Here is a 12,529-nt window from a genome sequence, read left to right as displayed (position 1 = left end):
GCTAATGCTACAAATGCAATCTATACAGTGAATGGAACAGAACAGAACCGTGCCACACAAGAATTAAATCAGTTTCTTCATCTTCCCTGTCCTAAAGTCACAAGTCCCAGAGGTTGATTGCAATACCACAGAAGATACTGTTACTATCTGTAAGTCATGTTTTATCAATGAGTAGATGCTAATAGCATCATGTGAGAGTTTCATCAGGTGGGGGAAACTCTTTTACTGGAATAAATAGCTTGTTATATAACATGAAATTCTATGATCCTAAAATTTTGATATTCCAAGATGATATATTTTAACCTAGCAATGCAGGTTAAAGAAAAAAAGCTATTGGAAGAGATTTTGTGAACTATTTAAAAACTCACATACACATACTCTGAATACCAATTAAGCACACACACTGGAAAACAGTGGAAGGGAAGGAGGCCTAAGTGTAGTTTTTTTTTTTTTTTAAACTTTTCTCCCATTACAGCTTAAATAGAAAGCTTTAGAATATTTGGGACTCAGTAGTAACAAAGGAGAAAAAGAACCACATCAAGTACAAATAGTGACTTATTTATAAGCACCTCAATTTAAACCATCAAATGAACTATATTCATTTAAGACATTAGGCAAACCATATATTTATTAAAGTGGCTATGTAACATGATCTTAGGCAATATTCCACAGTCTTGTTAAGGTTTCACCTCCTATCCATTAAATTGGCAACATGGAAAAGGAGAAAGGGCTGACAAACACAATGTTTATGGAAAACAATGAAATTAAGTTAAAAAGTAGTGACTGGAATATCCATACTCTTTACCCCTTAGAAAGGAACCAAAGTAGATAGGAATAAGTGAAAGGCTAAGCAAACTGTGGTAAAGAAATGAAGAATATTGAGAATCAGGGAAAAACATATTGACTAATGCAAAGAGAACTAAGCAGACCCAAGAAAATAATATATGTAATGACAAGGTAAATGAAAAGAACATACAAACATACAAAAAGGTCAAAACTGGCATCATTAAGAAAATGAACACCTTATGAGCAGAGAGGTGGCAGAGTGGGTAGAGCACCAGCCCTATCAGGTCAGGAGGACCCAAATTCAAATCCAGCCACATCACTAGCTTGTATGATCCTAGGCAAATCACTTAAACCCAACTGCCTTAAAAAAAAATTTAATTAAAAAAACACCGCCACCACATCCTTTCCTTTCCCATAGAAGTTTCAATTATATTTCAATTGTTGATATAGTTAATATAGTTTTTTAGTTTTCTTTAACTTAAATTTTTCTTCTTTGTTACTCTGGGATAATGCTCTGGGGAAGGGAGGGATATATATTCACAAATGAAGGCAATATAAAATCAAAACCTATAAAAGAATATCTAACTTTCTATGTTGATAAGCAGTAGTTACTAACAAATTTACTTATGCATTTAATTATGCCACATTCAGATGTTAACTTGACAATTCCTTACCATTTTATTTCCTCCTCTAATGAATATGGTCACAGCCCTGGAATTCTTACATTTCTCTATAACAAGCATTTTGTCTTTGGTTGTTCCAAATGAGATCTCTTTTACCAGACCAGCAAAACCAAGTTTCTCAGGTGTGAGTTCAGAGAAGCGTGGAACAATGCGCCCTCCTGTTGCAATAGCAATCAGCTAAAAAATAAAGGGAAAATTTTTTTATGAACTTAGAAGTCAAAATCTGAGTCTTAGCATCCATTTCCTAACCCCTTTCCATTTCCCTATTTTATCACTGACCCTTCAGAAGGTGGCCACACAACACTGCATCTTTGCTTCATTTGCAATACCACTTATTTGCTCTGAATTGTCCTGTCTTCACCCCCCTTCCCCCCCATCCTTAGATAGTTATCCTTCTTATGGACCACTTACACTCCTTTGGTAATACTCTAGTTTCTAGGCCCATTCTTTAGAATATTACAGCTTGACAGTACCCACTAGTGCTTGCACTCTACTGGCGTGTCTTTCAAGAATAGGCATCATGGGGCAGCTAGACAGCACAATGGATAAGAGCACTAGCCCGGAATTCAGGAGGACCCTAGTTCAAATCCAGCCTCAGACACTTAATACTTCCTTAACTATGTGACTCTGGGCAAGTCACTTAGCCTTAATTGCCTCAGCCCCCTACCCTCAAAAACAAAACAAAACAAACAAAAACCACAACATTGTTCTCCATGCTAAAAGGAACTACTGGAATAGAATTTGAGAGAGTCAAGAAATGGCAATGGCCTCAGAAAATCGTGAAACACACATGGTGAATGTTAAGAGGCTGAAGATTTTATTAATAATGAAATATAACTGAAGCAGCATGAAATAATTTTGGAAGAGACATCAGATGCTAAGTAGTTCAATCCCCTTCTCTTCCAGAGGCTCTAACTACTACATTTCTGACAAATAGGCATCTAACTTTTTACTTGAAGTTTTTAAGGATTTACAATTATGATTACAAATTATGGAAGCAGAAGAAATTCTCCAATACTACCTCCAAATTTGTAACTGCAACCTTTGTATCATGATGGAAAATTGTGAGCTTTCAACTAATAACTTCATAAAAAATTTCCATACCTTTTATAATTGCAAAATAAAAGGCAGCTTTGTGAGAGGACCTCCTTTTCACTCCTTTCTCCCCCTAGGCTGTTTAATATTCATTCTCACAATTCCCATACTTACAGCTAATAAACTGGATTAATTTAAGCCACAAATTGATGAGAAAGGAACAGATAAATTACAAAAAACATCATGGAACAGATTTAGATTACCACCTCTACCCTTCAACAATACCAGCATGGATTTTGTCACATTAGCAAAGGCAACATAAAGCTAGAATAGCCATGGAGCACTAATATATTTAGGGCAAAGATTAAAGTAAAGAGCTGGACAATTTGAAATCCTGAGAAATTATGAGAACAAAAGGAAGAAGTTTTAACATGCCAGGAATACTGTCTATGGGTATCAAGAATTTAAAGGGAAAACAGGAAGAATTGCAGAGGATGAAAGAAAAGCATTTAAACTCACATTGGTGGAGGAAATACCCACATTATGAAATCATGGATCGGAATACCAATTATAATCTTCCCTTTAAACCATGAAGATGAAATGTATAAGAAAAATTAGAGCTTCTTTAAAAACAAAAAAGCTAGGTATTCTCAGTGTGATGACAGTGTATTTTATCACAGACATAGATAGAATGCCAACTATATAAATCAAGCAACTGATGAAGAAAAAAGTAAAGCAAAATAGATATGTCTAGGAAGTCTCTAGAATAAGAAATTAGATAAACATCTAAGATAGAACTTACTTCAATTTCAGGTCCCCCTACCCAACGGACAGCAGGTAACTTATTCTGAAGGAGTAAATGATTTGCTTCATCATCAAAACCCCACTGGCAAATGGCTAGGTTTGCACCAGTGAGTTTAATCTGAAAAAGAAAAAGAAAATCCAATGCAAAACACACACACACACACACCATCAAGATAATATACAGCTTATAATTTTGTATTCTTCAAGCCTAAGTACTATTTTAATACTTAACTAAAAACAATTCTCCAAGGAGTAGAAGCAATCCTAATGATTTCCCTGTCATTATTAGCCTTTTATCAACAAAGGCTATATTTAGAAATCTTAAATTACACAGAATGCTCTATCAAAATAGATGAATCTATTAAGAGACTAAGATAGCACAATACTTAGGCTTCCTAGATCTACGTAGTCAAAATCACAATAAGACTCACTTGTTCAATCATCTCTTCAAACTTTTCCTTTTCATACTTCTGCAGGGCCTTGTAATCTTCTACAGAAGTAACATCAAGCTTATGTTTAGTTTTTGGTTTGGGTGGCTCAAATGGACATGTTAAAATTGCAATTTTAGCATTTTTTACTTCCTATAAGGAAAAAAAAACACTTTGTTTAGATGATTTAAAGAGTTAAAAAATATTATGCTATAAAAGAAAAAAAGGGAAATTACTTACTTTAGGCATTTGTGGATGACTAAAATCCTTATCCACAATTACTCCCTTAATAAGCTGAGTGTCTTCAAGTCTTCCTCCTACTTTGCCTTCTACTTTGATAAGTTCAAAGTCAACATCTCTCCGTTCCATATCAGCTACTGTAAGGACAGCATTTACAGCAATTTCAGCCATTTGTTGGTGGCAGCTGTTAACTCTGATTGGGAAAAAAAAAAAAAACACAACACTATAGGAATATCTTTGAAATGTATTTAGTAAATTATCAAAAGATGCATAAAAAGGCCTATAAAATACAATGTCTTTTTCCAACTTCCCTATTATTAATGAAATCACTGCTTCCATTTGTTACAATGCTGAAAATAATTGCAGCAAGAAAAAGAATTTAAAGCAATAATCACTGACAACAAAGGATTGTAAAATCTGAATATGTAAATATTTGCCTTTCTTTACTAGTGTCAATAAAACAAGAGAAAATGGAAAAATACATACCTTTTATAATAACATCAAATGTATCAAATATTTGGGTATTAGTTTCATGAGAACTTTAAAATATTTTTGGTGGAAATGAAGAATCCTATAATCCCAATTAGATAAATATTACCTATTCATAGTTATTTTAAAGTGTAAAACTGTCAACATTTCCCCTAAATTAATTTTTAAGTTTAATGTAATATAAATCCAACAAATTACATATTACTGTGCTACTTTATAGAATTAGAGAAAACTAACACACTTCATTAAAAAAAAAAAAAAAAAAGTCAGTTAAGAATACCAAGAGAAATCACTGGAAAGAATTGAAGAAAACTTGGCCAGAGATCCCTAAATAAATTTCAAAATTTGGCTAAGGGAGGAAGGCATGAAAAGGCAGGTTAGTTCAGATTTATCATTTGGTCATTTGTCAGTAGTGTCACTCTTGTAATTCCCATTTAGATTTTCTTGGCAAAGATATCAGAGTTTGCAATTTTCTTTTCCAGCTCATTTTACAAATGAGGAATCGAAGCAAACAGGGCTAAATGACTTGCTTATGGTCAGTTAGTTATCTGCTGGATCTCAACACAAATCTTAACTTTAAGACTGACACTTTCTACCCACCAAACCACCTACCTGCCCTTTGTCAGATTAGATATCCTAGTAATATGATTAACAAATGATAATATTGAGTGAAATGCATAAAAGAATTCTAAATGTTATGTTTGCAAACCCCAAAAATGGTTATTTAGAGGTCATAGCAAAGTCCAATATCCACTGTCTTAAAATTTTATCCATTCAGGATACTTTTTGGAATATATATGGAAAGAATAGAAGCTATGCTGGCTAATAAGCAAGTTTTATAAAATTGAATTTTTACTTCACAAATCACCCATCGTAAGTTATAAGTAGTAATTACATTGGAGCTTAAATGCACTGATCACTACTCATCACGCATGGGCTGCTAGCCATGACTAAATCTAATCAAAATATGAAGCACAAATAAGGTTTCAAATTTTAAGGCAAAATTTTTCTTTTTTGGTGAAGCAATTGGAGCTAAGTGACTTGGTCCAGAGTCACACAGCTAGTGGGTGTCAAGTGTGTGGATTTGAACTCGCGCCCTTCTGAACGTCCTCCAGTGTTCTATCCATTTAGCTGCCCTGACAGAAAGTTTCTATACAAACAAATGGAAAATATAGTTATGAAAAATTACATTAAGTTCTCCTCCCTCCCCCACAAGGACTTTTTAAATAAAACTATATTTCTAAATTATTTCTCCTCTTATGGTAAACTTCAGCTTAGTTTTCCCCAGCAAATATATTTATTTTTAAAGGTGGCACACAATCAATACAAATACTGATGATGTTTTCACTATTAACTTACACTTTAGAACCAAGAGTTGTTTTTGCAGTTTGGATAAGAGGTTCAGTGTTATGAACATCAACTGGAAAACTATCACTGATTTTGTCCAAATGTTCAATGGCAATTCGAGCAGCCTGCTCATAACCATCTGCTATTCTGATCGGATGAATACCACGATCCAGCAATTGTTCAGCTTCTTCAAGCAATGCACCAGCCAGAACTGTGAAACAGAAAAAAACAATGTAAAAACTTAGTAGAGAGCTATTTAGATAAATTTTAGTAAGTATTTTATTTCTGAATTTACTGTATATAATTTTTGTAGGAAGGCAATTTGGTGTAATGGCAAGTGTCTTAAAATTGGTTGCCGTTAAGATTTCTGTCGGACAAACTCACTTAAGTTTCTGTAAACGTCAGTTATCTGACTATAGAGATGTTCCACTAATAGTAATAGTGAGATTAAATATAAGGGAGTAGATGAAATCACCAAAAGAGAGCAAAAGACCATAATGCACCGAGAGACACCCATATTTAAGATAATTAAGTGTTGTCCCAGACCTCATGGAGCTTTTTAGCAAAGGCCTAGGCCAACTAGGCCAACTAGCATTTACCACTCTCCTGTGCCTCATCTGGTTCTTCGGACTTTGCCAAAATGGCCACGGAATTAGTCTCTTTTCTTTAAGTGTAATTTCTTCCATTAAAATGAAAACTCTTGGAGAGAGAGAATTTTTTTCAAGGAAAGGGGTCTTTACTTATATCCTCAACACTTAGTGCAGGGCCTAGTATAAGGTTAAGTGCTTAATAAATGCCTGATGACTTAAAGCTAACAGGTTGAAATCGATACTTTAATAGTTTCTTTGACGCATTATTGTACATCTTTAATGATTACAAAAATTTTCCTTTCATTAATCTGAAATCTGTCTCCCTGTTAATTCCTTCCACTAGTCTTGGATCTACTTCCTAGAACAAGAGTGCTTTTTCTCTTATGGACAACCAGACTTATCTGGTGAATGCTATGGATGCTTTCGCTTTCTCAGAATGTTTTTGTATGCATAAAATAAAATATAAGGCTACAAAGGAATACAATTTTATTAAAATATAGTCAACAACAACAAAAGCACACACACAAAAAGAAACAAAATTTTTTTTTTAATAGATGCCAAGTTAAGGATCCCTACTGTAGAGAAATAAAGAACAAGCCTATCTCTTGCAAGTATTTTGAGACAAGCATTGTGTCTTCATTTCCAATTACTTATCTTTAGTTCTTCCAAATTTCCCCATAATACACCTTCCAGACTATCACCATCCTGGGCACTGACATCTGAATTTACCTATTTTATTTGAAAAATGGTAAATAATCCCTTTTTCAAATAATCCAGATACATTGCTTCCTAAAACTTATTAACTATACTGCAATTAATTTAAATCTATTAGTACTAATTTTTAAAACAACTTGGCAACAACTTTTACTCCTGCTTAATCATGTCCTTACATGAACATTTCTGTATAACTTATTTCTGAGCCTCAATCTATATGGTTTAAAATTTAAAAGACCAATGTTTTTGGACCATTCTTTTGAAATAAATTCATGTAATCTAGAAATTTAACAGATATGGCATATTTTTTATCTAAGAAACTGAAAAAAGTTAAGGCAAAGAATGCTATAATAGTTATTAGTACTGACCAACTGCAAGTCATTAATCAACTGATGCAGTGAAAAAAATGCTGGACTTTGCCTCAGAGAACTTGCACTAAAAATCTGGCTTTGCTATACCTATGATCTGCCTCCGAGCATGAATATTATACATAACATGAAAAAGCATTATAGCACTTACTAGTTGTGTGGCCACCTTTAGGTTTCTTACTCTGCAAATAGGTCAGATAATATTATTGGGGGCAATAATGCTATCCTGTAAGTTTAGCTCAAGGGCTATTTGTGAGAGTCAAATAAAAAAAATCTACATAAAGCACTTTGCAAATTTCAAAGTTATTAGGAAAAAAAAAAATCAGCTGATTTGATGATTTTAAAGTCGACTTTCGGTGAATATGGTTTTCATTTGATTAGAAAGTTAGTATGGTTAAGAATAAAAACCACCACCCCTAATTTCTCATTCTGCTTACTTTTAGATTTTTTTTCTTACCGACTACTCCTGTAGTCCCATCTCCAATCTCATCATCTTGTGATTTGGAAAGTTCAACCATCAGTTTAGCAATCTGATGATCGACATCCATCATGCTTAAAATGGTAGCACCATCATTGGTTACAGTTACATCACCATCCTTATCCACCATCATTTTGTCAAGCCCTTAAAAAAATGTAAAATGGTTTAGAGATTTGAAATTCAGCAAATAAAATTCATCAAAAAATTAAAAGCTGGAATCTTACCATTAGGTCCAAGTGATGTTCTCATTGTATTTGATACAGCCTTTGCTGCCATTATGTGAGACTAAATGAAACAAACATAAAAAATTAGTTTGAAACTGGTTCATGTTGTTAGCAGGGAAAAAACCCTCAACATTACAAAAGGAGGGAACTTACAGCCATTATTGTATAATTTAACATTGATATTCAATATCTTATAAGAGCTCTGCAATTTTGAACTATTAAATGTTTAATATGTTTATTTTGCTTCCTCTATTTTAATAAATTCTCAATCTTATGACTCCTAATAGTACCCACTCACAATAAATGTTTCATACTTATCAAACTGCAGGCTCAATAAAACATACTAGCTTAAAAAAAAAAAATCACTATTTGGTCAATAGTACTTCGATTACCAATCACCTAAAGTTTGGAAGCTTCCAAACAAACTCCGACTCTTACCACATCTATTGACCAAATCCTGACTGCTAGGCTAATCTTTCTTGTAACTTACATCCATTTAAGAGCTTATTGCTAATAATTTCCTTGCTTCTCCCTTCAAATTTTCTTAAAATTAGGTTATTTTTCTAAAAATAAGTTTTGATCTTTAAAGACTTTGACCTGAGAAATAACACATCTTCCAGGACAAATCCAAACTCTCACAATGTAGTTCTTATTTTTCTTTCCTATATTCTCTCCTATAGCCCCACCTCTTGTCCTAAATTTAATATCCCTTCTATTTTCTCTCCTGCTTTTGTTAGTGACACACCACCTACCTAGAAAAACTGCACTATTTGATTTCTTCAGCTATTTTTTTCAAAGCTAAGTTAAAAAATCATTACCTTTAGGTAGAGTTTTAGGATTCCAAGTCAAAAATGATCTTTACCACTTCTGAAGTGCTTTTCTTCAATTATGTTGTTGCCCATGGCATTACTGCTTTCCTCTTTCCCAACCAATTTATAATCCTTTTATGGGGCCACATTCTAGGTTTTTCTCTCTACCCCACAGATAGCAAATGCATTAGATCAGTGATCCTCAAACTTTTGTTCTCAATATCTTTATCCTATTAAAAATGATTGAGGATCTGTCCAAAGAGTTTTTGTTTATGTGGTTATAGTTACAGTTATTGATCACATTAAAAAAAAAAAACCAATTATGAATTTGTAGACTCTCTGAAAGGATTTCAGAGATTCCGAGGATGCTCTGGACCAGAATTTGAGAACCACCACATTAAATAAACACAGGCAAGGTGACAACCATTCCTCCAGATCACAAATTCTTAATTTGTTTTTTTTTTTTTTTTGGAGACCATGGACTCTTCTGGTTGCCTGGTCAGTGTTAAGAATTCTTTTTCACAAATGAAGAAAACAGTGCATTTCAATTAGATCTTGGAAAAAACAACAACAAATATCTATTAAGCCAAGTCCCCTCCCTTTAAAAAAGGGGGAGGAGGGGAATACAGAAGACCAAAAAAAGAAAAAAAAAAAACTCAAAACAAAACCAACAGCTATTCCTGATCTCAAGGAACTCAAAATCAAACGGAGTAGACAAAGGCAAACAGCTATGTACAAATAAAATATGGTCAAGAAAAACTCAATATTATCTTAGAGGGAAGGTCCTTAGACTGAGGAGGATTAGGAAAGACCTTTTGTAAAAGGTGGGGCTTTAGCTAAGGAAGACAGATAAAGAGGCAAAGGGAACCAGTAAAAAATACCAGAATTTGTGAGACAAATAGTTTTTTTTTTGTTTTTTTTTTTTTTGCAGAACTGCAAGGAAACCAGCTTCACTGTATTAAATATGTAATTATTTCCCCCAATCCAAGATTCCTAGTTAAGAATCCTTGCTCTCGTTTGATTTCAGGAGCCCCTCACAATCTTAAAAATGAACTTTCCTCCCCTAGCTTTTGTTATGTGGGTTACCATCTATCCATATTCACTCATTAGTAATTTAAACATCTTAGTATTATAATTAAAAGTTTTGACTTTGTGGACAATATTTTAGGGATATGCAGGATGAGTCCAGGGACTGGGACCACACTTAGAATATATCTATACAGATAATGTCCTTACCCTCAAAAGATTGTGGTTGTAAAATAACTGGGGCAGTGATTACTAAAGATCCAGGTATCCAACTCTTTCAAAAAAGAAGTCAGTGATAAATTAAGCTATTTTTATTTCTTATCTATTCCAATCTTTTTTGGAAAAAAGTAAACTCCTTAGCTTTTTACCTAGGTACAGGTATTTATAAGGAGCAGAGAAAGATTTAAATAAGCTCATTACTCTCACATCATTAAATCAAGAACATCTTGTACCAAGAAGGAGCAATCTGAATGTTTTAAAGTTTTGGATCATCCCTCTTTTCTAGTTAGCCTCTAGTTAAGTCTGAGAAATTTGCCTACATCTTATTTTTCAATTGCTTACAAATCTTTGGGTTTGTTTTTGGCACAAATACTTGTTTTGTCATTTTCTTCTCCATCTGGTTTTACAGGAGAAACTGAGGTTAAGAGGATTAAGTAACCTGCCCAGGCTCACAGAGTTGCTAATATTGGAAGGCCAAATTTAACTTTATTATTCCTGACTCCAGGCCTGGAACTCTACTGAGCCATCTAACTAGTTGCTCTATTAACTGATATTAGATGAAAACTGAAATTTATGCTAGAATAATAATAATTTATTTCAACATTTGTTCATTTAATCAATGGCTTATTCCATTATCAAAACATGAAGTTAATACTCTAAAATTGATCTTATTTATCAATATTTTATGTGTCTACTTCATTTTGCACCTGCTTCCCAGCATGATTTCTAACTTAGGAAGATGAGTTCTGATCAAGCCCAGCACCCTATCTACTGTGCCACTTAGCCTACATTACTTAATGCCTTACAGTTCCAACAGGTTAGGTGCCTAGAATATCAGGCTACCCAATCAAAAGTCAACAGGATCCAAAAGCATTGTTAGAACTGAAGATAAATAAGGAAGTCATTGTATACAGGTTGAAAGCCAGTAAAAACTATGAAAACACACTTAACAACTCTTAAAATATCTTACTATTTAAAAAACAAGAACATTTTCTCAAGCTTCTACTTCACAATGGAATGTCTAAGTTAACCACTTTCACTTAAAAGAATATCACCATTTCTTTTGATCAAAAACCATCTTCAAAAGAAAATTAAAACAAAACAAAAATCCTAAGTCCAGAATTATTCAACAGAGTTTTTTTTAAAAGTAAGGTTATGCTATGGCACAGGTAACTTGAACTCAACCCTTCCTGAAAAAACCTCCCATTATGGTGCAGCCTTTCCAACTAGTCTATTCTTTGTTCCTCAAAGATGCTCTTTATTGCCCTTGTTGAAATCCAACCTATTCTTTAAATGTCTCAAGTCAAAATTTACTTCTCTAAGGTCTCTCCTTATCACACCTGACAAAAAGAGGCTATTAAATCCTGTAGCCAGGAAACATGCAGAATGTATCACATAGTAATCTACTATTAATAGAATTTTTCTATTTCTATCTATTTATTTTATAGATATTTTATACACAGACGGTGTTGAATTTATAGATGACAATTGTACATTAGTGGGGTTCAGGGGAGGATACCTAGAAGCTATGGTTCCAGTTAAATAATTTTTCTGTGGAATAGCCAATCCACAATTAAACATGTTTAAGCTGTGAGTACTCTAAAGAGAATATAAAAATACAAAAACTAGGTCGGCGAAGGGCCTAAGTCCCCTGGACGTAAGTGCTCTTCTGTTTTAGACACAATCTAATAAAATTGCCCCACCCACTGTAAACTCAGGTTAACAATTATAGTCTCGGTACTTAGAAGGCCCAGAGAAATTCTTTTTTCCGGAGATCGGGAATTGGGGGGAAGTTGGGGTGCCACCCGTGTGCCTGAATGGGGTAGGGAGAGCAATAGGAACCGGGAAACACGAGCATTTCTCGGTCTTTCCCAAGAGCACATGGCGGAACCCTTCTTCAACCCTCGCGCGTGCGCAAGGGCTACCAGTCCCGGGGCCTCCCGTTCTTCGGGGGCCAACGACTCCGGGATCCGTTACCTTGAGGGCCTCCAGTCCCATAAGGCGAGACTTGCGCTCTTGGTCCTTGATGATGAGGAAAGGACGGCCATATTCATCGAATGCCAGAGTCCCCATAGAAGACATGGTGGAGTTTGCAGGGATCCCTCCCAGCAACCAGCAGAGACGAACTAAGTAAGAGGGAAACTACCGCTTGTTCTCGCGATCGACGGCGTTTCAGCACTTCGCGCAGGCGCAGTTGACGCTGGGACTTATTTTTTTTTCAGATCGAGACTAATTACACACCGGACAGCACTTTCTGGAATCGGCAGCCCTCGGAGAAAACCATTATAT

General features: G+C 34.5%; 1 protein-coding gene across 1 annotated transcript in view; it reads right to left on the bottom strand.

The window, feature by feature from the left end:
* CCT5 (chaperonin containing TCP1 subunit 5) overlaps positions 1-12,416 on the bottom strand; it is a 16,870-nt gene extending 4,454 nt beyond the window's left edge. The window contains exons 1-8 of the mRNA XM_051969841.1: positions 12,218-12,416; positions 8,187-8,247; positions 7,942-8,106; positions 5,825-6,023; positions 3,977-4,169; positions 3,740-3,889; positions 3,307-3,426; positions 1,461-1,646 (exon numbers count right to left, since the gene is read on the bottom strand). Coding sequence (XP_051825801.1) covers positions 1,461-1,646; positions 3,307-3,426; positions 3,740-3,889; positions 3,977-4,169; positions 5,825-6,023; positions 7,942-8,106; positions 8,187-8,247; positions 12,218-12,322 — 1,179 coding nt within the window. The 5' untranslated portion in view covers positions 12,323-12,416. The remainder of the gene's footprint in view (positions 1-1,460; positions 1,647-3,306; positions 3,427-3,739; positions 3,890-3,976; positions 4,170-5,824; positions 6,024-7,941; positions 8,107-8,186; positions 8,248-12,217) is intronic.
* Positions 12,417-12,529: the final 113 nt, after the last annotated feature.

The sequence above is a fragment of the Antechinus flavipes genome, chromosome 1 (assembly GCF_016432865.1).
Source record: "Antechinus flavipes isolate AdamAnt ecotype Samford, QLD, Australia chromosome 1, AdamAnt_v2, whole genome shotgun sequence".
NCBI lineage: Eukaryota > Metazoa > Chordata > Mammalia > Dasyuromorphia > Dasyuridae > Antechinus > Antechinus flavipes.
Note: the sequence above shows the minus strand (reverse complement) of the source record. Positions and strands in the feature narration are given on the sequence as shown.